Genomic DNA, 26,491 nt, shown 5'->3' with positions numbered 1-26,491 from the left:
ATTGCTTCTGTTTTCAATTTCTACCTCATCAATCCAGAAATCAGTCAAAGCAGTAACAGAACAGAAAAAGACTGACACTGCGCAATCCCTCTCTCTCTCGTCATGCTCACGAGTAGTGTGTGGTGACAGTGAGTGATCACACAACGTAGAACACCTCCCACAGTCGATTGTGAATTAAAAAGGTCAAAAAAGAGTTGATAGAAACGGTAAACGATGTGAAAGAAAAGTTGAAATCTTATAGGATTGTAGTGATTCGTCATGGGGAATGGAGAAGTGACGTCTGAGAGGACCATCTATAAAGTCTAGCCGTCAATCAAACCATGCGAGAGAGAAATATGGGATTTGTGTTAGGATTTTGATAAAAAAAAAGGTGTAAAAGATAAAGAAATATGGGCAGGAGTTAAACCGTTCGGACGGTTGGGTGTGTTGTTCGGATGACTGTGCAGACAGCATCTACAGCTGACAGAAATACTCGAGCGGTCTGAACAACTGATAGATAGATGCGATTTTGGATGAGTTTTTGAGTTACAAAGAGTCGCTGTTTTGATGAAACTCATTTTTCAAACTGAAAATATCTTGGGGAGAGATTCTAGATAGAATTAAACTCTTAGTTTTTATTCTCGAGTTTTGCCTGGGTTTTTTGGTGAGAGACTCCAAGATGTAGAGTACTGTTAGAGATAGGAGGATATGGTTGTACAAATTTTTCACATAATGAAGGTTCTCTGATTGTCTTTTGACAACATTCGTGGTTTTTTCTCCGATTTTGTATTGCTATTTTCAAGTTCAATTTCTCTTTTGTTATTGATATTGTTGAATGAGGATTCTGGGGTAATTTTCCAATAATTGAATTTGTAATAGTCAACTTCACTATTTCAACCAAAACTTCCTTGTTTTGCTTGTTCTTGTTTCTTATGTTGTAGAGCAATAAAATGACCTTCGTAAAAGTCAACTAATGAACTTTTAATAGCCTAACAAGTCTCACAGAAGGAGCGGATTAAGAGATGTGATAGTTATGAAGATCCCCTAATTGAGGAGTGAGATTGACGAGTTAAGTCAATCCTCCTGAAATAACAATAACGGCTTAAAATCAACCATTAAATAAGAGAAACCAGTCAACCTTCCGGATGAAGGAAGATTCTATGATCATTGAAAAGGGACTATATAACCCGAGGAGGAGAAAAGGTGAGGGAATTGAATCTTTTATTATAGAAAGAATACCACTTAAAACCTAGAGATTTAACTTGTTCAGGTATTCAAGAATCAAAGTGAGACCAAATCTTCACGGGCCCATCTTACCGATTGGCCCAAGAAGGTAGAATGATTCCGACCCAATTTTCATTACCTATACATGAAACCATTATTGTCCAACATTTCTATTACTATCATATATATGATTGTCAATATTGTTTGTCAAACTAGGCTAATATATAATATACGTATCAACATTTGAACAATGCGGTACTTTTTGATATCGTAGTCCCTAATCGAGCAACAACCAGAGTGTTTTAGAGAGAGAAGGGTTGGGGAGGATTATAAACTAACTTTAGTTAGCTGAAATACTATACTGAAAGAGTAGTGATGTCTACCTACACAGAACAATCCTGACACTTACTGTTAATAACAAATACAGTAAAAGAGGCTTGTTTAGCCCGAAACGCAAAGTAGATGAATTTGTTTAGTCCGAAAAATTGTACAAAGACGAGACTTGTTTCAACTTTTACAGAAAGTACATGGGGGTTTTACAATACTGATCCCTTTGAAGAATGAAATGTTCCATTCTAAGTGCTAGAATGTTACAAACATGAATCAAACATATATACATACATTTGCAACTCGACACATAAGCTATGCTACACCATCCAACAAACAGTTCTATAATGTTTTAACAATAGTAAAAAAGAAAACTAGTATTTCCAACGTGTCTATCATTAATCATTCTGCTGTTTCGTCCTGCAATCTCTGATGTTCAAAGTTATGGTGGCTGGAAATGCAGTCAGAGTGACAAAAGCCACCATCACTTTGTGGAACAAAAGATAAGGCAATCCGATGTTGCCAGGTAGTTGAGACGGAAAACTCAGATCAGACATTGCGGCAACAAAGTCCTAGGCTCTGTCATTGGCAGCTCCCATGCTTGCATTAGAAAAGTGAGTATTGCCAAAGTCCATTTGTTTCTCCCCCTCCTTCAATTTAAATGAGTTAACCCTATCCTCTTCCCGAGTGGCTTCTTCCCTATTGTCCCATAGCTTATTAGTCTTTCCAATTGCAAGGATCAATTCTAGTTGTTTTCGCTGTTGCTCCTAAGGATAACACTCGGAGCAAAAACGAAGTCAAAAAACAGAATTTAGCACCATAAAGTCACGCTTCAACAATTAAAACTGCAAAATGATTATGTGACCATAACGATATCATTTTTGATGGACCATTCAAGGGGAATCGGGAATCAAACTCCTGCACGTTGTAAAGGAGGTGAGGAGCTTGACTACTGCAAATAGTGGTGCTCCTCAAACATAACAATTCGCAAATCTTTATCAAAATTATCAAAGCAAAATGAATATAAAAGAATATAAAACCAACTTGAAATTCTAGTAGAAAGATTCCCATTTAAAACTGCCCGCATTTTCAGAACAAAAGGTCTGGGGAACTGATGAATGATGCCTGACCAGGTTTCACTCTTCATTTTTTTCTCCATTTCCCCCCTTTTTGGGAGAGTTAGTGGAAGAGAGTGAAATAAGATATGACCTTTTTCCAGGCAGGTTTTCATATGTACATAATACTTCCTATTGAAATAAATAAAAATCCTGTTCTTTAGTGATTAGCCAAGGAACTCTAGCATCAAGAGTGTTTTTTTTTTTTTTTAAGGGTGCTACTTTCTCCCATTGTATCTGTTCCTTATAAGGGTTTTGCCTTGTCGGCGCCCCTCTTAATAAGTTTTCTTTTGCTCCCATAAAAATACATCGAGAGAATTTATAACTAAAAAATAATCCTATCAAAAGACAATTTCCACATTGTTGGATTTACCTGCATTGCAAGTAACACCTTTTGAATTTCACCGAGCTCCTTTTCCAGTAAGTCTTCTTGCGCTGCTAATGCTCGAGTGGCCTCTGAGTTCTTTTGCGCCAAAGCTGCAGTCTTCAGGAGAGACATTGATGGTCAGAAGCTATCAGGAATTTTGCAAAATGTAAGAGTAACATAAGTGATGCAGATAGGAAGAACGACAAAATTCAAATATTGGGATTTTAGAGTCATGAAGTTAATAGTCTTTCTAGTTGGGTTTAGAATTCTTTGAACTAGAAACACAACTTTATGAAAATAACCGATTATACAACTACGAACATGGCTTGGTGACTTTTATGAAAGTAGTATTACTTTTAACTTCCCCATAACAGATTATCGCATCCTACACTCTACAAACTTGACAATAAGTTAAACAAACCCACGGTGTCACCCTCAAATTCATCTTAGGAAAGAAAAGATAACAGTAAGCTTCAATGCCACTGACTCTAAAGAAAATGCTATGCAATATCATTCAAAATATCTGCAAGACTTTGGAGTTACCAATTGCAATTGTCAGCAAATATACAAGTCCCACGTGAATTTGATAAAACAATGGATCCTCATTCCGTCGAAGCCATATATATTTGAAGAAATTTAGATGTTCAATGGTATTTGAAGACAACAGTTTCTTCAAAAAAGTAAGAATTCATACTATGGAGTTGTGTCAGTGCATCAATCAGCTCCGAAGTTCAATAAATTGGTCATGGTGTTTCATTAAACATAGAGGGTCAATGATGAAAGTAGATAAATTGAGAGTACCTGAGCTATCGGCTCCTTTAAAGACTTCCTAGTGACCCGAAATCGAATCCCCAGTTTCTCAAGCTGCCTAGACAAAACCCGAATAATTGTTGCAGAGCGCCTCAGATCCTCTTCCAACTTCTCAATCCTATCCACCAAATTCACACTCGGTCCTCCTCCTCTAACCGTCTCCTTGCAAACCATCCGCCATTGCCGCGTCCTTATCCATGCCCCAATCGCCACCCCACCCGCCAAGGCCGCCACTCCCCATGCAAAAGCCCCATTTCCTAGCGCCCCAAGAAATGTCGCTTTCGATCCCGGGAATGCACTATTTATGGCAAAACCGATTGAAACAATCACGGATGACGCAAGGCACAAAAACTCGGCGATTGAGAGAAAAGAATCCAAATTGAAATCGTTGGAGTTGGGATTTGGTTGTAAGATAGTGTCGGACTCATATGCATGGAGACGAGAGTGGCGGGTCTTGAGCGAGACGAGGATGTAAGTGAAAGAAATTCGGGGCCTCAGGGGTAAATTTTGAAAATGCGAAGCGGTGATGAGATGACTGGAGAGTGTTCGAGGAACGAGAGTAATCGGAGTTTTGATGTGCAGCGGGATGCGAGCGGGAGGTGAGTTTGTGAAGAGGTGTTGAGATGGCAGTGACATTGCCGTCGTTGATTGCTGTGTTTGCGCGTACTCGTACTCCGATTACAATTCGTTAGATTTTTGAGTTATCTGAATCCAGAAACGGCATGGGAGGGATTTTGGTCAAAGAGAGAGAAAGTGCGTCTCTGTGAGAGAGAGGGGAGAGGGGTGAGAGAGGGAGAGGGAACAGGTTATGACGATGGTTTCAATGGCAGACAAGGCCAAGGGGCTATCCGTGCACTTTAGTTTTAGACTGTTGGAATGGGATAAAATACGCAGTGATCTAGAGGGAATATCCGAATATCAATGTTAAGGTGCTAAAGCTAACGGGCCTCAGCCCAAAGTTTTGACAAAAGCAGATCATGGCAGCAGAGTCCAGCCCACTAAGATATGTGTTTGAATCTCATCATATTTATTCCCAATCCAGTCCACTATGGTATGTGTTCGAATCTTCAATCTCGTCATATTTATTCCAAATCCGTTTGGCTATCCATTTGCACATGTCAAATACACCGCTTTAAACATACTGTGTTCGGAAGGGAAAAAAAAAAAAAAGTTTAATCGAACGGGGCACCATGGAGAGTTCAAACAAAAGAGCGTTTAACAAAACGATACATTACCATATCACCCTAAGAGTTCAGCCCAAAGAGTTCGAAAGCTGAAACTGCTTCCACTTCCAAGTACCCAAAACTGTTTCGTCAACAAAATCTATATTCCAAATCCGTCTGGTTATGTATTTACACCGGTCCAATACACCGCTTTTAGTTTTGGTTTGAACACACCGCGTTCGGAGAAAAAGTGTTTTAACTGAACAGTGCATTTAGTTTTGGTTTAAACACACCGCATTCAAAGAAAAAGTGTTTTAACTGAACAGTGCATTACTATATCACCGCACTGCGGAGAGTTCAAAAGCTAAAACTGCTTCCACTCCCAAGCACCCAAAACAGTTTCATCAACAAAATCCTTATCGAAAAGCTATAGTCAAATTGCATAAATGATGGATTCATTACCACGAATCCTCGGTTAGAAATAGTACAGAAATTCTATATCACCAGAAGCAAATATTAACTATTAACACATGCAAACCTCCTACTCATACATCATACCTCCGAACCCTTTTTTTTCCCCTTTCATACAAAAACAGGTTCCAGCAATTAAGATCAAGGCAGTTCGCGCAAAAAGAAATATAATCACTGCCTAAACATGGACACAACTTCATGTCGCAAGATGATGGAATAAGAAAAAGGAGATAATGCAGCGTGGGCTGATAGGCAACATTGCCTAATTACTTTCCACTGTGCCATATAGTAAAATCATTATGAAGACAATCTTCATGCATGCAAGATTAGGTGTCTCAAATTCTTCTTAAAATAAAATATGTAAAAGTCTTGAGCTCTCGGAAGATGCTAACTTCATTGGCTACAAAGCAAACACTTTTTAGTAATAAGGCATGTATCTCGCTGGCCTTCGAAACCTAGGAACCTTGCTGCAAAATAAAAGAAAAATGAAAATGAAAAATAAATTAAAATAGCCAAGATAAGAACAAGAATAATTGATCTAATTGTTCGACAATGAAACAGACTAGCTAGGACCGGTGGAATATACCCATATCCATAAGGGGAGTATAAATATGGAGGTACATATGGTCTCCTGAATCCATATCCAGCATAAGGATTAAAACGCCTTGCGCGATACTGCTTCATCCCAGGAACGTTTGTTCTTTTTGCTGAAACCTGAAATGTTTGTCAATTGAACAAAAAACATAAAATTTAGGAATAAGATTATTTCAAGAGAACCACCATACCACTAGGAATACACCCATCATAAATTGTGTGATATTCTTAAATCTTAAGCCCCACGTTTGGCAATAAAAGACAAAACATTGTATCTTTCCAAAGGAAATTACCTTCAACTGACGGCCATGTAGTTCAGATTCATTCAACACAAGAGCCTCCTGAACAGCTTCCACTTCAACAAATTCCACATAGGCGAAACCCTTTGGCTGTCCAAACTTGTCTGTGAGAATAGTGACTCTGTTCACAGTGCCGCACGATTGGAAATGCTGCTGCACTTCTTCAGGAGTGCATGAATAATCAACCTGCAGGAATTGAATCCAACCTCTTGATGAAAAATTGGAGTAGGCTTGATACCACATAAGTAGTTAACCAAAGATGCCACAAGAGAAACATTTTCAATCCAGAACAGCTTTCAAGCAGGTAAGAACGTAGCACGGATCCATGATAACCAGTGCACTCGTTAAGCCAAGTTGCCAGCAGTATTTAGCAAGGACAAAAACAAATAAAGCTGAAAAACACAAGAAAACTATCTACTGCTCATCAACGCACATGTTTTAAGATTTGCATCCTACCAGGAACGTTAGTATATTACAGTTACTACTAATTTTACAAGTTTTCAAGCAAAATTTCAGTACTTATGCAAATACAAACTGCAATATAACAACAAATCCTAATTAAAAAATACTCATTTTGCAACGAAACACAGGCTTACCAATTGAACTTGCCTAAGGTCATGGTAAAACTAAGAGAAATATCTTGTTTCCTTTATGCTGTGAGTAAAATATTTTCTAGCCATCACAACTTTCTATTGAAGTGGGGCCAACTCATTTTCACCAAGAGTTACAGTTACTAATGCTCATTTAAAATATAATTTTCATTTTGTTAAATCCACAACAACTACTTGTAAGGATGTTCGAGGTCGCCCAAAGCTTTACTGAATACAACATTCCAATAACTGTTGACTTATATCATTCCAAACACCTTGTCAACAAAATGACTAAATTGTAACATTTCATAGTTTACAATAAAAGACAATCATAGTCACAAAATTAGAGCATTCTTTTAATTCCTCATGAGAAATTTTTTGATACTATGTCCTGCACAAACTTTCGAGACTGCAATCTATTTTATCGACAACTTCAAATCACCGCAACACCCACTGACATAAGATGAAAGGGTGAAAGTAAACAAAAGAATACGTCTTAACTTAATTCAATGGAATGGGAAACAGATGATTTAATAAACCATTTAATTGTGTGTTAAAATCACAGCAATCTTCAAGATAACTTCTTAAAAATGTATTTAGAAGCAAATTGCAAAACAGTACGACTCCAATGCACCAAAATATTAATAGAAGGGTTCTAAAGAGGGATGAATGGATAATACACCAAAGGGATAACCAGAACCAATGAATTTTTCAGATAAGTGAAAAACTGAAAGACTAAAATGAATGCGTGAGATTTTAGAACAGCATATCGTGTTCAAAAGACAGCGATTGCAAATTTGTTCCAGGACCAATGGCAAGAATGCAGAGGGATTCACTATGAAAAAGAGAAGTAGAGACGCATGTGGCATATTTTTCATGTAGCATTATAAATGTGAAAATAAAAGATAAACAATGCATCAGGTAATTTCCACCCACAGCAGCAGTCATTTCCTATGGAGGAAGGAAATTCCTATTAATTAGACAGCTACATAACAATGAATGAAACTTAATAAAAGTGTTGGTTGACAAAAGATAAGGTCACAAGAACGCAACATTAACAATCTTACGACCTCATCATATCCGCTGCTCAATAACCATCCTTTCCAGGAGCGCCAACGCGCACCACACCAGTAGCATCCATGCTGCCTCCATTAAGACAAAAGTTTGTCTTGCAGCCTTTCGCATTCAAAGCAGCTCAAAATTACATTGCACTTGAATCCATTTCAGCAACCATCAAAATAGAAGCTCCAATTCAATCCACTCTCTCAAATAAAACATTTTCTCCACAAACCATTCCTTTTCATTTTATTTTTATTACACTTCCTTCTTTTTTGTTTTCTTTTTCCTGTTTCCTTTTTTTCCCAGGAAATTCTTTCTCATCTCTCCTTTTTTTCTTCCCTTTTTTACTCCCCAACTTTTTTGAGAGTTTTTTTACATTTTCTTTCACATAGAGATTTTTTGATCTTTCATTTTTTTTCTTTTCTTTTGTTTTCCTTTTTCCTCTCCTCACTACAACCTCATAAGATAGTGTAACTATTCCAGCATTACTAATAGAGAACGCGTGGAATACAAACCCTGCGATCATAGTGAGACATAGGGTCAAACCATGATACCAAATACCAATATCCAGACCAGAAGTTATAAGGGGAAAATGAACAGTGTTTTAGTTATAAATTAAATCCCGACAGAATACAGTAAAACTCAAACCCCAAATTAAACATGCAACACCAGCAATTGCAATGGAACATAAAGGATGTGACTTACTGACAACAACAAAGGAGAGGAGCAATGGCTGAATGAATACTCGATGAGAACGAGGGAGAAAATGAACATGATACTGATATTATTTAGTGATTAAAAAATGTGAACTGCTCACCATGACCCGAGTATTAGGAACATTGTAGACAAGTAGTCACAGAACTTTTTTTTGGGGGGATTGGGGGGGGGGGGGGGGTATTTTGCTTTACTGTTACTTTAAAAGGCCTTTTTTTGTTCTATTTTCCTACAATAGTCTCCTGACATCCTACAGTTTTCTTCCCTATCTTTTTCTTTAGACTCCATAGATCGAAACCCCATTTCCAACAAACTCTTATGCTATATTTGAGTCCCAGCAAATTCCATATTTCTATTTTCTAGTATACCGTTACAATCATCACTCACTAGAACTGGGTGCTTAGATTGCTCAGGCTAGAATGCCCTTTAGTTTGATCATATATAATGACTTTTCAGACACCGACTACCTAAATATTGAGAATGATAAACTGAAACCGCTTTCCACATAAATGAGAACGATAACCCTGAAATTGCTTTCCACTCTTAACAACATTGGAAAGGAGCATGTGAGGACGCAAACACTGAGCAATAGAATTGACTCGTACATTCCCATCTGAACCACTGAATTCCCTGAGCCGCTTTCAATTAGTCAGAATACCATTCTTCCTCTCGTACTCTCTCTATAGTTTCTGCTGTAGTTTTGTTGAAGGTATTATGTTGACTTCATGGTAAGAGGTGCAGAAAATGCCAATATTCTTCCTCCCCCTTCACCTTCTACTCATTACTCTCTTTTTTTTCTTTTTCTTTTCAGTTCTCCAGGTTTCCATTTGACCTGATGTTTCCATATGGATGAAATCATGCAAATGCTTTTCCAAACAATAGAGATGGAAGATACAAAGAGAGTACTGTACAATTTTTAGAGCACCAAAAATACACGCTTCTGATATAATCGAAACTCCTCAGCAATTTTGAAATGTGCAAAGTATATTTGTGCCCAAATATTTGCTCCCAACCATGCACACATTCCGACAAGTAAGCACTAAAACAAGAGCAATTTCAAAACAAAAAATGCCCTGATTGATGACCGAATGAATAAAAACATAGTAAGAAATAAAGCAACAACAAGATCATTAAAAAATACTATTTTCTTGAAACCTAAAAGGGGAAATATTATGTTTCTTACATTGCCAACAAATACTGATCTTGAATCTACTTCCTCTTTGTTCGCATTAGCAGCTGCACTAGCAGGATCTGTTCCAAAGTTACATCCAACAGCATGCGTCAAATACATCTTTAATCTTAAAATGCCAAACTATAAGGGAAAGAATCAGGGGAAAATTAAATTGAAAAGGCTGAGAATATAAATCAATATAATTCTAAATAGCAATTCTAACTTCTAAGAGTAAATCGGAATTATAGGCATACAGTTTATTCGGATCATTCCAGCAGAACAAGTTCAAATTCCTACAACAACTAAGAAGGTTGCTATTCGGGATGCAATAAGTCCTAAATACTCCCAGGATCAGAACATGGAATCGACACTAATAACCCTAGATCCGAAACCCTATCAGAAAAAGGGGAAAATAAAAAATAAAAAAAGAAAGAAAGAAAAAGAACCTTGAACAGCGCCCATCTCCTTCTCCACCTTTACCTGCATCTCGCGGAGAGCCGCGGCTTCTTCCTCCATCTCCTTCAACCTCTTTTTCATCTCATCCAGCTCCTGCGCCTAATCACGTAACCAGCACAAATTAATAAAAATCCCATATATACCGCTCGACTGTGTAAACATTACAATTTCATATCTATCACCTAATCGATCGACCCCATTAGGTTTCCGTTGTATACATATACGCGTATGTGAGTAAATATGAATATACCTTGACGGCGTCATCTTCTGCGGCGCGCATATCGACATCGGCGCTGTGAGGATCCATATCTCCCTCCATGTCCGGGATTTCTCCACCGTACACCTCATGCTCCTCTTCCTCCATCCCTCTCTGTCTCTCCGAGAGTGTGTTCTTTATTGAATCTGGAAGCACTTGCACTGAATCAGTCCCCCATTTTATATCCCTTACTGCGGTCGCGTAATCGTGACCGTTCAATGATTATAATAGAAAACAGAGAAATCGTAGCCGTACAAAGGAGACGCGAAATCGACGTAGGCGTCCTTTTCATTTAGAAACGACACCGTAATTTGCATCTAATGACTAATAATGGGGGTTGGAAAACCCTGATCGGTACATATGACCGAATTTATTCAATCTGAGTTAAGTGTTATTTATAAAAATGACAAATGTCACTCCAGATTTTCACAAGAGCCCATGAAACCTTAGTATTGTGAAGGCCCATTGGACTACAGTCGGTCCATGGGTGCGTGCACCCATGTATGCCTGGGCTGGGCCTATTGAACTGTTAGGGTGGGGTTTTGGCCTGGACTTTCCAAAGCCCATGAAACACTGGTATGGAGGGGTCCTTGCACATTGATAGAAACTCCCACATCGGAAAGATAGGGGAGTTAAGTGATATTTATAAGGAGGGCAAATGCCACTTCTTAACATGTCCAATAGGTTTTCACAAGAGCCCATGAAACATTGGTATTGTGGAGGCCCATTGGACTACAGTCGGTCCATGGGTGTGTGCCCATGTATGGGGGCTAGGCCTATTGGACTATTAGGATGGGGTTTTGGCTTGGACTCTCCTGAGCTCATGAAACACTGGTATGGAGGGGTCCTTATCAATGGTATCGAAGCGAGATTCTTTCGACCAACGGGGGTGAGTCTGGTGGAGTGGTCGGCCATGGTGCCCCCTAACGTGGGCCTTGGTTTTGAAAGAGAGGGTATTGATATGGGCGTTGGTCTTGAAATGGAGGGTATTGATAGGATTGTTCGTCCCACATCGAAGGGGGTGAGTCTGCTGGAGTGGTCGGCCATGGTGCCCCCTAACGTGGGCCTTGGTTTTGAAAGGGAGGGTATTGATATGGGCGTTGGTCTTGAAAGGGAGGGTATTGATAGGATTGTTCGTCCCACATCGAAGGGGGTGAGTCTGCTGGAGTGGTCGGCCATGGTGCCCCCTAACGTGGGCCTTGGTTTTGAAAGGGAGGGTATTGATATGGGCGTTGGTCTTGAAAGGGAGGGTATTGATAGGATTGTTCGTCTCACATCGAAGGGGGTGAGTCTGTTGGAGTGGTCGGCCATGGTGCCCTCTAACGTGGGCCTGGGTTTTGAAAGGGAGGGTATTGATATGGGCGTTGGTCTTGAAAGGGAGGGTATTGATAGGATTGTTCGTCCCACATCGAAAGATATGGGTGCAAAAGTGTTGTTTATAGGGGGGAGTATAGGCCTCCCTTAGTACCCAAGGTTTTCTAGTATGGATTGAGAGACCTTGGGTACAGTCGACCCATATGGGTGTCGGTTGGGTCTTGGATGTTGAGCGCATATGGGTGCTACTCTATCAATGGTATGGATTAAATCGAGTTTGAATATAACTTATATATCTAAAATTTGGGTCTAAGCATAAAATTTTTGTTCCATTTAAAACCGAATATGAGTCAAAACATGTAAATCTTGTCGGAATCCTAACTCTAATTGAGTTATTGTCCGGTTTATTTATTCGAATTTAAACCAATATAAATTTAAATTAATCTGAAGTTGATCTAAATTTAAATTAATCCGGATTTAATTAATTAAGTACGTCTGAAATTCAATTCAAATCCGAATTTGATTAATTAAGTATGTTTGAAATTCGATTCAAATTAAAATTAAGATATGTAAATAATTTATAAAAACGTGATATTCTCCTATTAAAAACCGATTTTTTTTTACGACCCCTGTCTAATAAATAATGGAAAGAAAGACAACCCACCCGGGACAAATGCACCCGAGTCCATTCCAACACGCTAACGTGTACCCCCGCATTCCATTCCAACAAATCCATTCACGCCACGTAACAAATGATCATGATGGCACCACACGTAGGGAATCCCACTGGTGCTTCCACATTAAATACTGTGGAACACAACGGACTGGATTTCACCTCATTAATCATTTTGCCTTGGCTTTCACACAAGTATTGAAGTACTACGTCTCTGCAGCGGAAGTCACTGATCTCAAATTTAGTTAACAGAGAAGAAGAAAGAAGAAGATAAGAGGAGATTAACAGGTTCCAGCTGAGTTGATTACGAGCAGAAATGGCGACCGGAGGAGGATACGGAGACGCGTCGCAGAAGATAGACTTCGTGTTCAAGGTGGTGTTGATAGGGGACTCCGCGGTCGGGAAGTCGCAGATACTGAACCGTTTTGCGAGGAACGAGTTCAGCATCGATTCCAAGGCCACCATTGGTGTCGAGTTCCAGACTCGAACACTCGTTATCCAGCACAAGAGTGTCAAGGCCCAGATCTGGGACACTGCCGGCCAAGAACGGTATTATATCGTTACTCTCTTGTTTCTATGCGTCGCTGAGACTGGATTTCCGTAATTTTGTGCTTTTCGGTGTGTTTTGTTGCTGGTGTTAGGTTTTTCACTCGGTGAAATCTGCACTCATTCTTAAAAATCTGTCTATTACTTGAATTAGGGGTGATCTGAAGTTGAATCTTACTTCTAATATGTCCGTATGAGTTGTTGATGCTTGATTCAGATGTGAATGAATTGATTCAATTGCTCACTTCACTTGATGAGTAGTCGATGTGGTGTTCAGAGAATTAACTTCTCTAAATCCTGGAAATGAAATATAATTTTAAGTAAGGAACTAATCTTTCTTTTGTCATTGTTAATTGGCTTGTTTTCTAGAGAGCATTGGGTTGTATTGATTGGTGAAAACTTATTGCAGCGACTTCACTATATTTGCGAAGGGCTGATGGAGAGACTCTTTGCTGCCATTGCACCTACAATTTTATTTGTTCTACTTTGGTGGTATTGCATGTTTTCCTTTAGGACCTTTGACTTGGTCACACACACAAACATCAAACATGTATAAGGGCTACAAAATCGTATTACTTCGGTCACATTTATACAAATTATTGTCATACAATATGTGACCACGAGTAGTTGGAGCCGGTAATATCAGCACAGGCTTATTCATAAATCATTATATGGACACATTATTTTCCATTAGTATTTTTTTGATTCATTGATGCCCCATTCTATCTCTGGATCATATTTGCACATATTTGGGCACTTCTTATGATGGAGGGTACTGCATAGATGCTGTACATTTCAACCATATTTTTTGGAAACATGACAAAAGCATTGGCCATAAAGCTTGATCCTGTATAATAATCATGAGGTAATGTGTCCTTTTTTTTTCCTGCTTTTGGTAATTGGGCTAGATCCAGTCAATGAGTTTGGCATTGTGTCATTTTCCCAATGTGGCATAGTGGTCCCATGTGAATTGAACAAGCCGAAGGTATCTCTGCGCCAGATGAAGACTGATAAGCCTTTCAGTCATATAATGATATGCATTACCTCAGTTGTACTATGTTTATGTTCTGTCTGTTATTTTTATTGCAGCTCACATGGTCTTGAGTAACAATAGTTGCGTGCCTAAACCTATATAAAAAAGAAGAAGGAAGTAAACAACCCTCGTCTACAAGGCTCTTGCAGTGTGCGGGGTCGGGGATAGACTGTATGTATGCAGATCTTACCACAACATAATATGTGGAGGACTGTTTCAAAAAATTGAACATGTAACCTAGGGGTTGCATTACCACTACTCTACCATTGGGTCATATGTTCGCGTTAAAAGGTAAACAAGTCTCATGAGGTTGTTTCCAGGAATTTAACTTGTTACCTCTATGTTGCACCTTTGTAATTTTACCAATGGGCTACATGCTAGGTTCCTCATCTATGCTGAATAAAAAAATACAACAGCTGCCTAATTGTTGAAGTTATCCTTGACATGTCGTTCCCAATCTTTTCCTTATAGATTGTTGTCATATTTGTTTTGAACCAAACATATTCTTGTCCACCTAGTGTTTTATCAGTATTTGATGTTCTCCTATTCTCTCTATGGATATCGTGAATAGATACAGGGCTGTCACGAGCGCATACTACAGGGGTGCTGTTGGGGCAATGCTTGTTTACGACATTACAAAACGCCAGAGCTTTGATCACATCCCCCGCTGGCTGGAGGAGCTGCGTAACCATGCTGACAAAAACATAGTTATCATTTTGATTGGGAACAAAAGCGATCTTGAGGACCAGCGAGCTGTACCAACTGAGGATGCGAAAGAATTTGCTCAGAAGGAAGGACTGTTCTTCTTGGAAACCTCTGCATTAGAATCAACCAATGTCGAATCTGCGTTCTTGACTGTGTTGACAGAGATCTTCAACATCGTGAACAAGAAGAGCCTGACTGCTGATGAAAATGAAAGCAACGGAAATCCTGCGTCACTGTCTGGTAAGAAGATCCTAATTCCTGGTCCTGCACAGGTAATTCCACAAAAGAATAAGATGTGTTGTACATCATCGTGAATTGGTGAGACAAGTTTCTTTACTGTGGAGTTTCTTTACTCTATGATCCATATAGCAATTTTTGGATGAAAGGTGTGTTGTATTTTACATTACCTTAGCATAGTGTTGGACTGCAGCTAGTTAATCAAGTACCAAAAATTGAAAGTAAAGCTGAGTTGCACATTCTCTTTTACTTATTTGCCTGATTGGAATTCAACTGCATCTGCCTTTTCCGACTCTGTAAAATCCTAGAAGCCAGTCAAGGTTGAATGCCGAGAGAAATGTACCCTTCTTTTGGGTTTTAAGCCTAAACATTTTGTTTGATTCAGCTCTTTCTATTTTGAATTCCTTGCCCTTTTACCCATTGATTTCACAATTGTTATCAGTTATAGAGCATAACGAGGGAAGTTATGTGGATCTTTCCATTTCACATAATGACTCTTGATGCTCTTAATGTGAGATATGAAAGGGGGTCGGTTGGTCCGATTAATTTATTTTAATTTATATGGTCACACCCACTCAACGTACTATTCTCTGGCCACACATAAGGACTTAAAAGGAGTATGAAACAATCCAACGAGTGATCATACAAAAGAAATTCAGGATACAAATCTATCGTACTGTTCTGCGATTACGAATGAGTCCCACTCCCAAAAGCTTTTACATGTCCACGACTGAAACAACGAATTAGTGACTAAGCAATAAAATTGGATGTGATGACTGATGAGAGCCACAATAGGCTCTGCTATATGAGGAAACACTAGCCCAACATGGCCTTTGAACAATTGAGTGGGCATAAATATTGTCGGGCCGTTAGAATAGCCCAACATACTCTTTGGATAGCTAAATGCCGACCTTGGACACTTACGATACACCTTAAGTCCTGAGAGCGTTGTCTATGGAACAAAAAATGGAGTAACAAGAAATGTAAACTCAAAATTTTGCAATTGGCTCACTTAATCAGGTTGCCGTTAAATGGTTTCGATCTCCTTAACCTGTTGGTCCCCATCTAAACCCAGCACTTCAGCTTCACCATTGAATTCCTTTGATGATGAGCTCTTATCAGTCTCCGGCCATGTAAAAAGTCTTCCTAGTAGTTCCTGGCAATCAATTGCAGTGACCATCACAGTCAAACTGCCCCTACCCTTCCAGCAGCCAATGGCTATTGTTGATTCATCTACTTTTATCGGATCTGATGAGGCTTGGCCATCTGCAAAGAAAGGACAATAAGGGAATTTAAACATACATGCATCTGCTCTGGTTACATCAACTGTATGACTACACATACCTTTTCTCAAAACTATTACGCAGCATCCCATCATTAGTTTTGATGCTTTCTCACCGAATTCTGCATCGACAAAGTTTGCAAACTTGATGGATTTGTATTGCAAAAGATGCTTGAAGTCTAATTGGGACACGCACAGGATTTGTTTGGTGACATATGGGAGAATCACTGGCAACCCTTCAGAGGTTATCCGGAAGGCACAAGAAGCAGCCGTACCTTCCCTTGATGTTTGTCTCTCCTTTTTAATAGAAGGAAAAAAAAAGAGATCAGAGATAACCCTACAAGTAATTCTTCCATAAATACCAGAATAAACAAGTTTTGGCAAGCATCAAGCATGAACTAAGAAAAGACAATTTTGTTCATTCCAGGATATGGGACGTATACCATTTAACCTCTCATCGATGGTTCTGTGCACCAAATTGACAAGAAGCCAAAGAGGGAGAAAACAAAAAGTGGGCAAGTACTATGATCTTGGGTCTTAACAAAAAAACAACAACAAAGCAGAGCAGGAAAATGGGCAGGTACACTTACAAAAATCTTGAGGCCAACTGAAGCTATCTTAAGTTGTTGCCCAACAAGGAAATTCAGCTCCAGAGCATCCTTGACTGATTTTGAAACATAGTAAATTCTCTTCACATGGTTATTATCCATGTTTCTTGATATTAGGTGGCCATTGAGTGGAAACGACTCATCAATACCGTAGAATGTCTTTATGCTGTTGATAATGGCTTCATCTTTGAAGAAAAGAACAGGGTCAACCCCTTTCCATTTGCCTTGAATTTGTAGCTTTCTCTTCCTTCTAGCTTTTAAAGAATCAGCTTCCCCACCAACTGCCACTTCGGTTTCCCCTGAATCTTGTTCTTCACAAGTATTGCAAGGATCAACTTCCAAAGCGCTTACATCTGTTTCTTTATCAATTAAATCAGCTCCCGAAGAACTTTCCTCTTCACCATCTACAGTATTAAGTTTGACCCCATCAATATCTTCCACAAGATGATCTGTCAAATTTTCTTCTGGTTCATGGTTTTTACATAACACATTTTGCTGCATATCACTAGGTTTTTCCAGAACTGCATAGGGAAAATGGAAAAGGATGAATCAAATCATATTAAATGTTTATTGAGGAAATAAACAGCAGCATCAAGAAATAGGGGTTGGGGAGCAGCAGGACCACAACCAACAACTTCACTTTCATGGATTCCTGAAGTACCTGGAAAAGGAGAAAGTTTGTGGAGGACTGCAATGAAGAAAGCTCCACTGTTCTGATCATGAGGCACTATCCTCATACAGTGCTCTAGTGGGAGATCAGAAATTTCAATGTCTGAGTCATTGGTCCCCGTCCCCGAATCCTCAGCTAAATTAAACCCATCTTCAGATTCTATACTAGCACCATTCTCATGCCCAGCATCCTCCTTGTCAGATATGGCATTATCACTTCTACCTGAAGGAAACATGCTGGGAACAATCCCATTTCTGCGGAATTTGCGGACATCTTTGTATGAAGCTAACCAGAGGCCCTTGTCACGCACCTGCAAGCAAAAGGAACAATAGGATTTAATAATTATGCATAAATACATAGATGAGCTGGCGGCTATATAAGCTCAGTATTTGGTATGTCAAGCTATTTGCCAGAGCTTGAGCCAGTTTGAACTGTGATATAATATAGTGCCTCTGATCATGAAATCTCATTACCAAGGCAGAGTCAATTTCACGGATTTACATGCAACATAAATTGATTCTCAAGACTTTGTCTGAACAATCTATCAATTATGGTCACCGCCAAATAAGATACAACTTATTCTACGCGAGCATCATCATCTTCGAAGTCTTTCCGAAACATCACATGAATACACTACATTTATTATATATCATGGTCCAATCTAATTCAAAGCTCCACTCTCCCCTATTCTATGGTGTCCATATCCTTCTCTCCATGTCTTCTTTCTCGACTTTCACACTGGATTGCCAAAAACTCTAGTACATGCCAAAACCATTTAAACCTAGGAAGCACGGACACTTCTAAAATGAAGACGTCCCGGTGTCGGACACGTGTCCGTGCTATGTCTTTTTTTTTTTTGAAAGTGGACACTGCTTGGACACGGTTTAAGTTGAAAAAAGAAAAAAAAAATGCGTCTTAATTTGTCCACAGATCTGGCCCATTTCTTATATTGATTAAGTAACATAAGTTGGTCTACAGACCTGGCCCATGTTTATAGTCTACACAGTGCATACCTGGCCCATGTCTACATAGCACATACCTTGCCCATGTCTAGTTGTCTAATGTCCAGTCTCACACAACTCGATTTAAAAAGAGCAGCAGTGCCCTAGAGGCTAAATTCTTCCGTCTGTTCAAGATCTTTGTGGGCGACAGGGCGAGTCTCCCTCCTCCGACTTCCTTCCTAGTTCCTACCCAACTCTGACTCTGAGGTTCGACAAGATCATTCTAAGGCTCCAACTCTGCCTTATTATCAGCTAATCAAGTATTGCAGCCAGTGTGTGTGGCAGTATTAGAGTAATCATGGTGTTCCGTGTGTATGGGTACTCCTATCTATGGGTCCTTTACTCCTTTAATTTATAATTCTATTGTTGACAATAGACAAGTATTTGTGAATGTTTATTTCTAATATATGACATATATCTTATATATATTTATGTATCCGTGTCCTTGCCGTGTCCGTGTCCTGAAAATTTCGAAACCCCCGTGTCAACATGTCCGTGTCGTGTCCCGTGTCTGTGTCCGTGCTTCCTAGATTTAAACCAACTTTTGCCTTTAAGTTTTAACCCATACAATCTCTTTTCTAAGTGTTTATTGATAATCATCCTTGCCCTAAGGGTTTTATCATTTTCAGTGTACCAAAATTCATAACTTGTTCTTGAATCTCACTAGATTTTTCACCAACCCATTAGTTTAATGCTATATCCAAGCAGTCAAGCATTAATATCCGTTGATAGAATCCGTAATAAGATAATTATTCTAGTAATCAGAGAAATTGTGCTATGAAAATGTATAAGATCTAGGAAGCACGGACACGACACGACACAAACACGTTGACACAGGAGTTCCGAAATTTTCCGGACACGGAAACGTCAAGGACACAGAAACATAAATATATATAAAATATATATGTCATATATTAGAAATAAACATTCACAAATAATTGTTTATTGTCAACAATAGAATTATAAATTAAAGGAGTAAAGGACCCATAGTCCCATAGATAGTAGTACCCATACACACGGCACACCATGATTACTCTATTACTGAAACCACACACACTGGCCACAGTACCTGAATAGCTTATAATAAGGCAGAGTCGGAGCCTTAGAATGACCTTGCAGATCAGTCGAACCTCAAAGTCAGAGCTGGGTAGGAACTAGGAAGGAAGTCGGAGGAGGGAGACTCACCCTGTCACCCACGAAGATCTTGAACAGACGGAAGAATTTAGCCATCTAGGGGTGTTGCTCTTTCTAAATCGAGTTGTGTGAGACTGGACATTCAACAACTAGACATGGGCCAAGATGTGCTATGTAGACATGGGCCAGGTATGCACTGTGTAGACTATAAACATGGGCCAGGTCTGTAGTCCAACTTAAGTTACTTAATCAATATAAGAAATGGGCCACATCTGTAGACAAATTAAAACCTTTTTTTTTTTCTTTTTTCAACTTAAACCGTGTCCCAACAGTGTCCACTTTCAAAAAATTCAAAAAAAAATAGGACACAGCATGGACACGTGTCCGTGCCATGTCCGAGCAGTGTTAGTGTCCGACACCGGGATGTCTTCATTGTAGAAGTGTCCGTGCTTCCTAGTATAAGATAAATATACACACACAATTACAGAAACCAGAATCTTAAAGTAAGATAATGATAATGTTTCTGACATTAAATTAAAATGACCTGACAATGCTATTGGCAAATAACCAACCTTCCATTTCCTGAGACCAGGGCGGCGAACAAGTTCTGGAAGCTCACTAGAAACATCAATTAGTTCTACAGAGCCTCCACACTTCCGCAGAATCTGAAGAGAATGAACATTAGTGCCAACAGAACGATCAAGAGAGATGTGAGCAAAAAAGGGTGAGCAAAGATATGTAAACAAAATGGTGATAGCATAAATCTAATTAAGACATTTTCTTTCTATTGACTGGCACACATTACCTCAGCAACCACAGCCTCATTCTCAACTGGATTCATTGAGCAGGTCGAGTAAACCATCTGTCCACCAACTTTAAGCAAAGATATGCCTGGACAATGAATAGAGGAACTCTAATCATGACACATTGCACTAAAGAGTAAAGAGAATAAATAGAAACCGAAAGGAGTTCACAAAATTGACTTTCTTTCAATTTTTCCAAAACTTGAATGATTTAGGGTTTCCTCTTTCTAAAGTACAATATCCAGTTGGGTTTTTCACCAGGAAATGCTTATATTTTATATAACACACACCAAATAGTTCTGTTTGCTTCTTTTTCCCCCTTTTCTCAGCACTGATATTTCCTTTCTGAGATTCAGACCCCACATCAACAATTCAAGGAAAAATTTAGATACTCACTGGAAAACAACGAAGACTCTTATAGTGAACTGCATTTAAGTAGAAGATTCTCAGATCAACGGACAAGGAGACCTTAGAAGTGTGGTTAATGGGGAAAGTCATTTAAGATATTCACTTTATCCAGCAAGCTTTTGATTTGGAGATAGATGCATTCGTGGAGTTATCAAAGACTTGGTACAAAGCAAATGAGGTAGTTCTTACTTCTTAGAGAAGAAAAATATTGCCTATGGTGGAAGTGGACGAGGAGAGGGGTATTCATGCTGAAAACCTATGTTAAGTATTTGAGAAGCAAATATGAGGCAACAGGTGGTGGCAACTTTCCTTTGAGAGATGTCAAGAAAACTTTGGCACCACCAGATGTGGCCTTTATCATGTGGGAACTTGGATGGGATAGAATTATAACAATAGATAATCTCAAAAAGAGGAAACTGTATCAAAGTAAAGAGATACTTTTTATGTAAGAAAGAGGAAGAGAATTGTCAACCATAGTGTTCTTCACTGTGAGTGAGCAACAGAGCTTTGGATTATCATAAGAAGCATGTTGGCCATTCAATGAGCTACTAGCCTACTGCAAGAACAGCTAAAGATCTGATGGCTTTTTCTAGCTCTCCATCCTTAGGAGTCAGAAAAGCATAGTTGAATTATTGCCCCAGGTTGGAACAATAGGGTTTTTAATGGGCTCTCATCATCCTTTTGCAATATACATAGTACTTGGTTTGACAACCTGTTCATCTGGTACAGAGGAATAGAGGAGAGTTTTTATGTGAGAGAGTGCAATTTGTTACAGCTTTAATGTAATGTTTGGTACTTTGGTACCATCTGGATGAGTTATCAATAAAGTTCGTTATTGTACATTCAAAAAACAATCAAAGTTTCTGCACCAGTATGTATGAGTTCACAAAGAAACAGAATGTCACCTTCAATCACATGAAAGACAGACAAGCTCATGCTTGTGATGAACTTTCAGGTTTTACAGTTGGCCGTTTCAAAGCAGATTAGCCTTCAGTATTGACTTTTGACATTTTCAACCAATCAAATTCATACTCTTGGGAACTCAAAGAAACTGATATCACAATCGATTTACAACAATTGAAAAAGCGATTTCCAAATGGAACTTTGTAAAACCAGAGAACTGCAAAACCATTCAGAAATATCTATTAAAGGATTTCCATAGGTTACCTCGCAATGCTATCTGAATTTGAAGGCTATGTAGCCCATTTCCCAAGCCTACATTCCTGTATAAAGGAAAATCATTTAATCTGCCAAAAGCTGATTTAAAACATAAATGAATATGCAACAGAACAGGGAACAAGGAAGCTAACCATTTTCTCCAGATATCTGGAGCCTTGCGAAGCGTACCATCCCCACTGCAGGGAACATCACATAAGACACGGTCAAAGAGAAGCTGACTACTGTTAGTTTCATATTCTATTCCTATGTCACGTGCCTTTTTGCTTAACCGACACCCCGGGAAGTGCTGAGCTTCATGATTCGTAACTATCAAGTTTGCAGTACACATTCTTTTTGTTTGGTGGATGAGAAGATTGCATCTCTTTACATCAAGATCATTTGCTATAACCTATTAAGAAAAGGAAGTTAAATCAATTTTCAATAGACTGGAAGAATGTGGAGTCATCTGCGGTGCACTAGGACAAGATTATACTCAAAAGCAGAAATAAGGATGTCTTCGCTACCAATATATTCCACAAGATACAAAGCATACAGAAGATAAAAAATAAATAAATTATCAATAGCATTGAAACACAACTAAACGAAACAAACCATTCCATTGGGTAGTAATCCCGGTTTCATTGACTTGTATATGACCTCAAGCAATTGGAAAGTTTTTGAACCTGGTGCTGCACACACTGTGATAGAAGTAAAGTAGCTGGTCAGGAAACAACATATTGAGCTCCAATGAACCATATTACTTTTTACGGTGGGCTCATGTAGCTCACCCCAAAACATTTGCGATTAAGCCTTTGGAGATGATGATGATGACAACACAGTGAAAGTTTCTTAAACCAACAATGCAACAGCAATTTTCAATATGGTTGCAAGAAAAATTTTCCTTCATCTAAAGAAACCTTTTGAAAGCAAAGAAGTGCTAGTATAATCGGTTTCGAGGTGATAATACAGTACTTGGATTAGACATTGAGAGACGTGTAATTAACTGTAACATAAGTTGCTTACTATCAAGTACAAAATGATCTGGATGTACATCCAAGAAGAGAGGAGGCACCTGCAATGGAAACATTCAATAAGAGGTCATAAATACTTAACCATTACAATAAGCAACCTGGAGCAATCTGAATATCTTAAGTTTTCATAAGATAGACAACGCTAAATTAGCATAGAAAATAAAAGAAGTAATGATGGTTGACCATGCTGACAGCCTCCTGTCGATTGATGTTTCCAGTTTCATTTTCTAGCTTCAAGAACTCATGGAACCTGAAACATATTAGTTTAAAATTCATATAAATGAATTCATGAATGAAGACAAAATAACAAATAAGATCTCATCAGGTCGTTCAAATCAGTAAATTCCTCAGTGAACAGAAGCAGAAAACAGCCTTTAAATGACTAATCACATGATCTTAGTCTTTGTAACATTCCCGAAGAGAATACACTTAAAACAGCAACTATCACCTATAACTAATATAGGAAAAGTAGCGCCAATCAGAATTACACATCTGGACTCACATCAACAACCACTTCCATCATTCCGCCACAGATTCCTTCTATATAAGTACTCTTAGACACCAGAGTCACATTACACACTTGTGCGTTGTTTGTTTCTGGAAGTTGTCAATAAATGCCAAAGAAAATCCAAATCACCCTACATTAAAATATTCTCTTTTCGCGAAAGAATAAAGTATTTTCTATTCCCATAAGCAGATACCCTTAAGTTTCACTACCCTCGAAATTTCATGAAAAAGAAGTGGTCAAGGAATAGTGGGACAAACTGAAGCATGTATATTTTGTAGATGCAGCATGAGCTAAATGAAATATTTATGTACCATATTACATAGAATTCTCAACAAACTAAAAGGAAACCGTTTAATCCAATACCAGCTCGCACGTATAGACCTCTTGGCAATGGAAAAGCATAATATCCTGTTACTGCTGTCCTCTTTACCATCAAAAAATTAGCATATTTTTCTTTTTCACTTTTTCATACATAGAGTCAAAAAGGCATTTATCTCCACATTTTGTATGTTTTAATTTACCTCTCAAGATTTTGGTTCTTCCTAAGCTGCATCCGGGAAAATTTTGATTGCCATGCAAGATTTTCAGGATACCAAGGCAATGGTCTGATAGCCTCCACTTCATCCCCATCAATGGACTGGCAAAAGGGTGACGAAAAATAGGAAGTTAAGGACCAGCATGGGCAACATAATAATCAGATAAGTAGAATTACAAAATGAATGGTGCAACTTACCTCAGCCTGGAGAGATTTCGTAAAGTCGTTTTCTAATTGTAATCGAAGGTCTGAATAAAACTGGCTACTGCAAGGTAGGAGAAGGGAATTGGCACAATGAGTTTACAAACTAGAAACTCTCCAATATTGCATCGTGTAAAATCTATGAGCAGATTTGAGTTCACAGAAACCAGTGAATTACAAACTTTATACTTACTACAGTTACAGATAAAATAGTAGTTTTATAGAAAATGGCAGAATCCACTATCTAATCGACCATAATGATTGCTACAACGATTTTTTCTTCTTGGATTACGAGAGAACTGGAGAAGTGCATCCAGTTTACAATTTCATTTCATAAACCAAAAAGGTTCGTAAGGATGTTTGAAAGACATAGTTTTCAAAAATTCAACTCTCTCCAAGACAGCAAGGCCACATTCTAAGATTTCAACGTCCAAATATCCAATTATTAACTCATTATCTACTCAAGCATCCAAAATTGGCTTTCATTTAGCACCTTCAATTACTGTTCCATTCCTCCCTCAAACTTCTCCTCCACTACTGTAACTATGTAACTAAACTAACTAAACTAGTAACCCTACTTGGCCATTCTTATTGTTTCCTTTACTCTGGTTAACCATAACAGGATTCCAAAGCACAGAAGAAACGAACCTCACTTCAATGCACCATTTCTTATCAATTCACTTCAAGGAAAACATGGTAATAACAAATAATCGATCAAAAATAAAAAAAAAATTAATCAATATTTAAATCAAAATTTACCTGGAGTTTATCCTAAAAGCAGCAGGTAACTGTCTTCGAAGAACTTCAATGAAAGTGTCCCACTCTTCCGGCGCCACTATCCCTTGCTCCTACCATTGCGATCCCATAACAATCACAAAATGCAGACAAAATATACAGAATTAAGCTTTCGTATTCATGATATGTAGATATAAACCTTGTAGTACTCATCGAAGGCAGGGTTTTGGGTGGCGCAGGGTTGCCAAGAGGGATCATCGTTTGAATCAGCGGATGGATCGAATTTTGGTTGCTTCCAGACATTCTCTCTATTTTCTTTGAAATGCTTCCTCTGTGTGCGAGACTTGTTCCAGTTCCTTCCTCTTCTTCCGCCGCCGCCCATTTTCAGCTAGCTCTGCCTGCTGCTACCGCTGCTGCTAAATTGCGACTTGTTGGCGCCTACTCTTGCTTGGCTTTCGCTTCGTGTAGTTCAATTGGGTCCCGAGACCAAAGTAAGAGCCCGATTCCCTTCTAACTTTTGCGGCGGGACAAGGAGCTCGAAAGCTCTTGGGCTCAAAGGTTTTTCTCAGTAGGCTTCTCCTATAGGTTTGAGATAAGCCCTTGCAATTAAATTGATTTCCCCGAGGGCCCAACATCCAAAAGGGATAGCCCAGCCCACTTATATTGCATATCGTTTTTAATTCTTATCGATAATTATACGAAAATGATAAACATTTCAAAAATTGATATACCAATTATCCCACTTGTTCACTTGTTGGGATGGATGCACAAAATCCAAATGATTTGTGGGTTCCACATATCTCACATGATGTATATAAAATTCTATACGGGTGGCAAAAAAAACCAATCCGAACACTATCCGTAGGGTAACCGATCTGTTTAAAACCCGAAAACCGATCCTATAGGTTTTGGAAACGGTTTTCGTTTTCGTTTTGGTTTTCAAACTCATCATGGTTTAGGGTAGGGTTTGGTTTTTTATGTCTGGTTTAGGGTACCCGAACCATTTAATAAAAAGATTCATTATAGTAATAATATTATAAATCATGAATAAAGGTATATATTTATAGAAGCATACTAATAAAACTATAAATTAGACTCATTTGAATTATAAAATCACAATTAATATAAATCATACTCAATATTAATTTATATTAATATAATCATCAAAGAAAAAAATAAAAATATTAGAAGTTAAATGGTAAATGGGTACCCGATGATAAAAGATTATGGAACGGTTCCGGGTTTGGAAATTTAAATGGTTTTTAGAATGGTTTTGAAACGGTTTTGGTATAGAGTATCTTAAACGGAAACAGT

At 38.5% G+C, this 26,491-nt stretch overlaps 4 protein-coding genes across 4 annotated transcripts; 1 reads left to right on the top strand and 3 right to left on the bottom strand.

The window, feature by feature from the left end:
• Positions 1 to 1,688: 1,688 nt before the first annotated feature.
• LOC119998311 lies at positions 1,689 to 4,664 on the bottom strand. Its single transcript, XM_038845611.1, has 3 exons — positions 3,814 to 4,664; positions 3,019 to 3,129; positions 1,689 to 2,297 (listed from the first exon to the last, which is right to left on the bottom strand). The coding sequence occupies exons 1-3, from the start codon at positions 4,456 to 4,458 to the stop codon at positions 2,103 to 2,105; spliced, it is 951 nt and encodes a 316-aa protein (XP_038701539.1). The 5' UTR covers positions 4,459 to 4,664; the 3' UTR covers positions 1,689 to 2,102.
• Positions 4,665 to 5,426: 762 nt separating this feature from the next.
• Positions 5,427 to 10,754, bottom strand: LOC119998205 (polyadenylate-binding protein 2-like). The gene is made up of 6 exons (XM_038845465.1): positions 10,590 to 10,754; positions 10,330 to 10,438; positions 9,896 to 9,963; positions 6,344 to 6,535; positions 6,043 to 6,170; positions 5,427 to 5,923 (listed from the first exon to the last, which is right to left on the bottom strand). The coding sequence occupies exons 1-6, from the start codon at positions 10,701 to 10,703 to the stop codon at positions 5,875 to 5,877; spliced, it is 660 nt and encodes a 219-aa protein (XP_038701393.1). The 5' UTR covers positions 10,704 to 10,754; the 3' UTR covers positions 5,427 to 5,874.
• A 2,029-nt stretch (positions 10,755 to 12,783) lies between these two features.
• LOC119998204 (ras-related protein Rab11D) lies at positions 12,784 to 15,487 on the top strand. The gene is made up of 2 exons (XM_038845464.1): positions 12,784 to 13,131; positions 14,733 to 15,487. Exons 1-2 carry the CDS (start codon positions 12,899 to 12,901, stop codon positions 15,178 to 15,180), a joined length of 681 nt encoding a protein of 226 aa, XP_038701392.1. The 5' UTR covers positions 12,784 to 12,898; the 3' UTR covers positions 15,181 to 15,487.
• A 224-nt stretch (positions 15,488 to 15,711) lies between these two features.
• On the bottom strand, positions 15,712 to 25,661 carry LOC119998203 (RNA cytosine-C(5)-methyltransferase NSUN2-like). The gene is made up of 15 exons (XM_038845463.1): positions 25,377 to 25,661; positions 25,202 to 25,290; positions 24,440 to 24,506; positions 24,228 to 24,343; positions 23,382 to 23,448; positions 23,191 to 23,239; positions 22,780 to 22,865; positions 22,320 to 22,576; positions 22,177 to 22,232; positions 20,604 to 20,689; positions 20,371 to 20,463; positions 17,655 to 17,973; positions 16,976 to 17,514; positions 16,448 to 16,682; positions 15,712 to 16,369 (listed from the first exon to the last, which is right to left on the bottom strand). The coding sequence occupies exons 1-15, from the start codon at positions 25,557 to 25,559 to the stop codon at positions 16,131 to 16,133; spliced, it is 2,481 nt and encodes an 826-aa protein (XP_038701391.1). The 5' UTR covers positions 25,560 to 25,661; the 3' UTR covers positions 15,712 to 16,130.
• Between the last annotated feature and the right edge of the window lie 830 nt (positions 25,662 to 26,491).

The sequence above is a fragment of the Tripterygium wilfordii genome, chromosome 5 (genome assembly GCF_013401445.1).
Source record: "Tripterygium wilfordii isolate XIE 37 chromosome 5, ASM1340144v1, whole genome shotgun sequence".
NCBI lineage: Eukaryota > Viridiplantae > Streptophyta > Magnoliopsida > Celastrales > Celastraceae > Tripterygium > Tripterygium wilfordii.
The sequence above is the reverse complement of the archived record's forward strand: the minus strand, read 5'-3'. Positions and strand labels throughout refer to the sequence as shown.

Excerpts from the sequence above, each read along its gene's own strand:
- LOC119998204 (XM_038845464.1), top strand. The coding sequence starts at position 12,899 with ATGGCGACCGGAGGAGGATACGGAGACGCGTCGCAGAAGATAGACTTC. Across the intron at positions 13,132-14,732 it reads GACACTGCCGGCCAAGAACG|ATACAGGGCTGTCACGAGCG; the intron begins GTATTATATCGT and ends TATCGTGAATAG.
- LOC119998311 (XM_038845611.1), bottom strand. The coding sequence starts at position 4,458 with ATGTCACTGCCATCTCAACACCTCTTCACAAACTCACCTCCCGCTCGC. Across the intron at positions 3,130-3,813 it reads TAAAGGAGCCGATAGCTCAG|ACTGCAGCTTTGGCGCAAAA; the intron begins GTACTCTCAATT and ends TCTCTCCTGAAG. Across the intron at positions 2,298-3,018 it reads AGGTGTTACTTGCAATGCAG|GAGCAACAGCGAAAACAACT; the intron begins GTAAATCCAACA and ends TGTTATCCTTAG.
- LOC119998203 (XM_038845463.1), bottom strand. The coding sequence starts at position 25,559 with ATGGGCGGCGGCGGAAGAAGAGGAAGGAACTGGAACAAGTCTCGCACA. Across the intron at positions 23,449-24,227 it reads AAGAACCAAAATCTTGAGAG|GTTCCATGAGTTCTTGAAGC; the intron begins GTAAATTAAAAC and ends AATATGTTTCAG. Across the intron at positions 17,515-17,654 it reads CAAACTTTCTCCTTTTCCAG|TTCTGGAAAAACCTAGTGAT; the intron begins GTACTTCAGGAA and ends TTCCCTATGCAG.
- LOC119998205 (XM_038845465.1), bottom strand. The coding sequence starts at position 10,703 with ATGGAGGAAGAGGAGCATGAGGTGTACGGTGGAGAAATCCCGGACATG. Across the intron at positions 6,171-6,343 it reads TACATGGCCGTCAGTTGAAG|GTTTCAGCAAAAAGAACAAA; the intron begins GTAATTTCCTTT and ends CAAACATTTCAG. Across the intron at positions 5,924-6,042 it reads TACTCCCCTTATGGATATGG|CAAGGTTCCTAGGTTTCGAA; the intron begins GTATATTCCACC and ends TTTATTTTGCAG.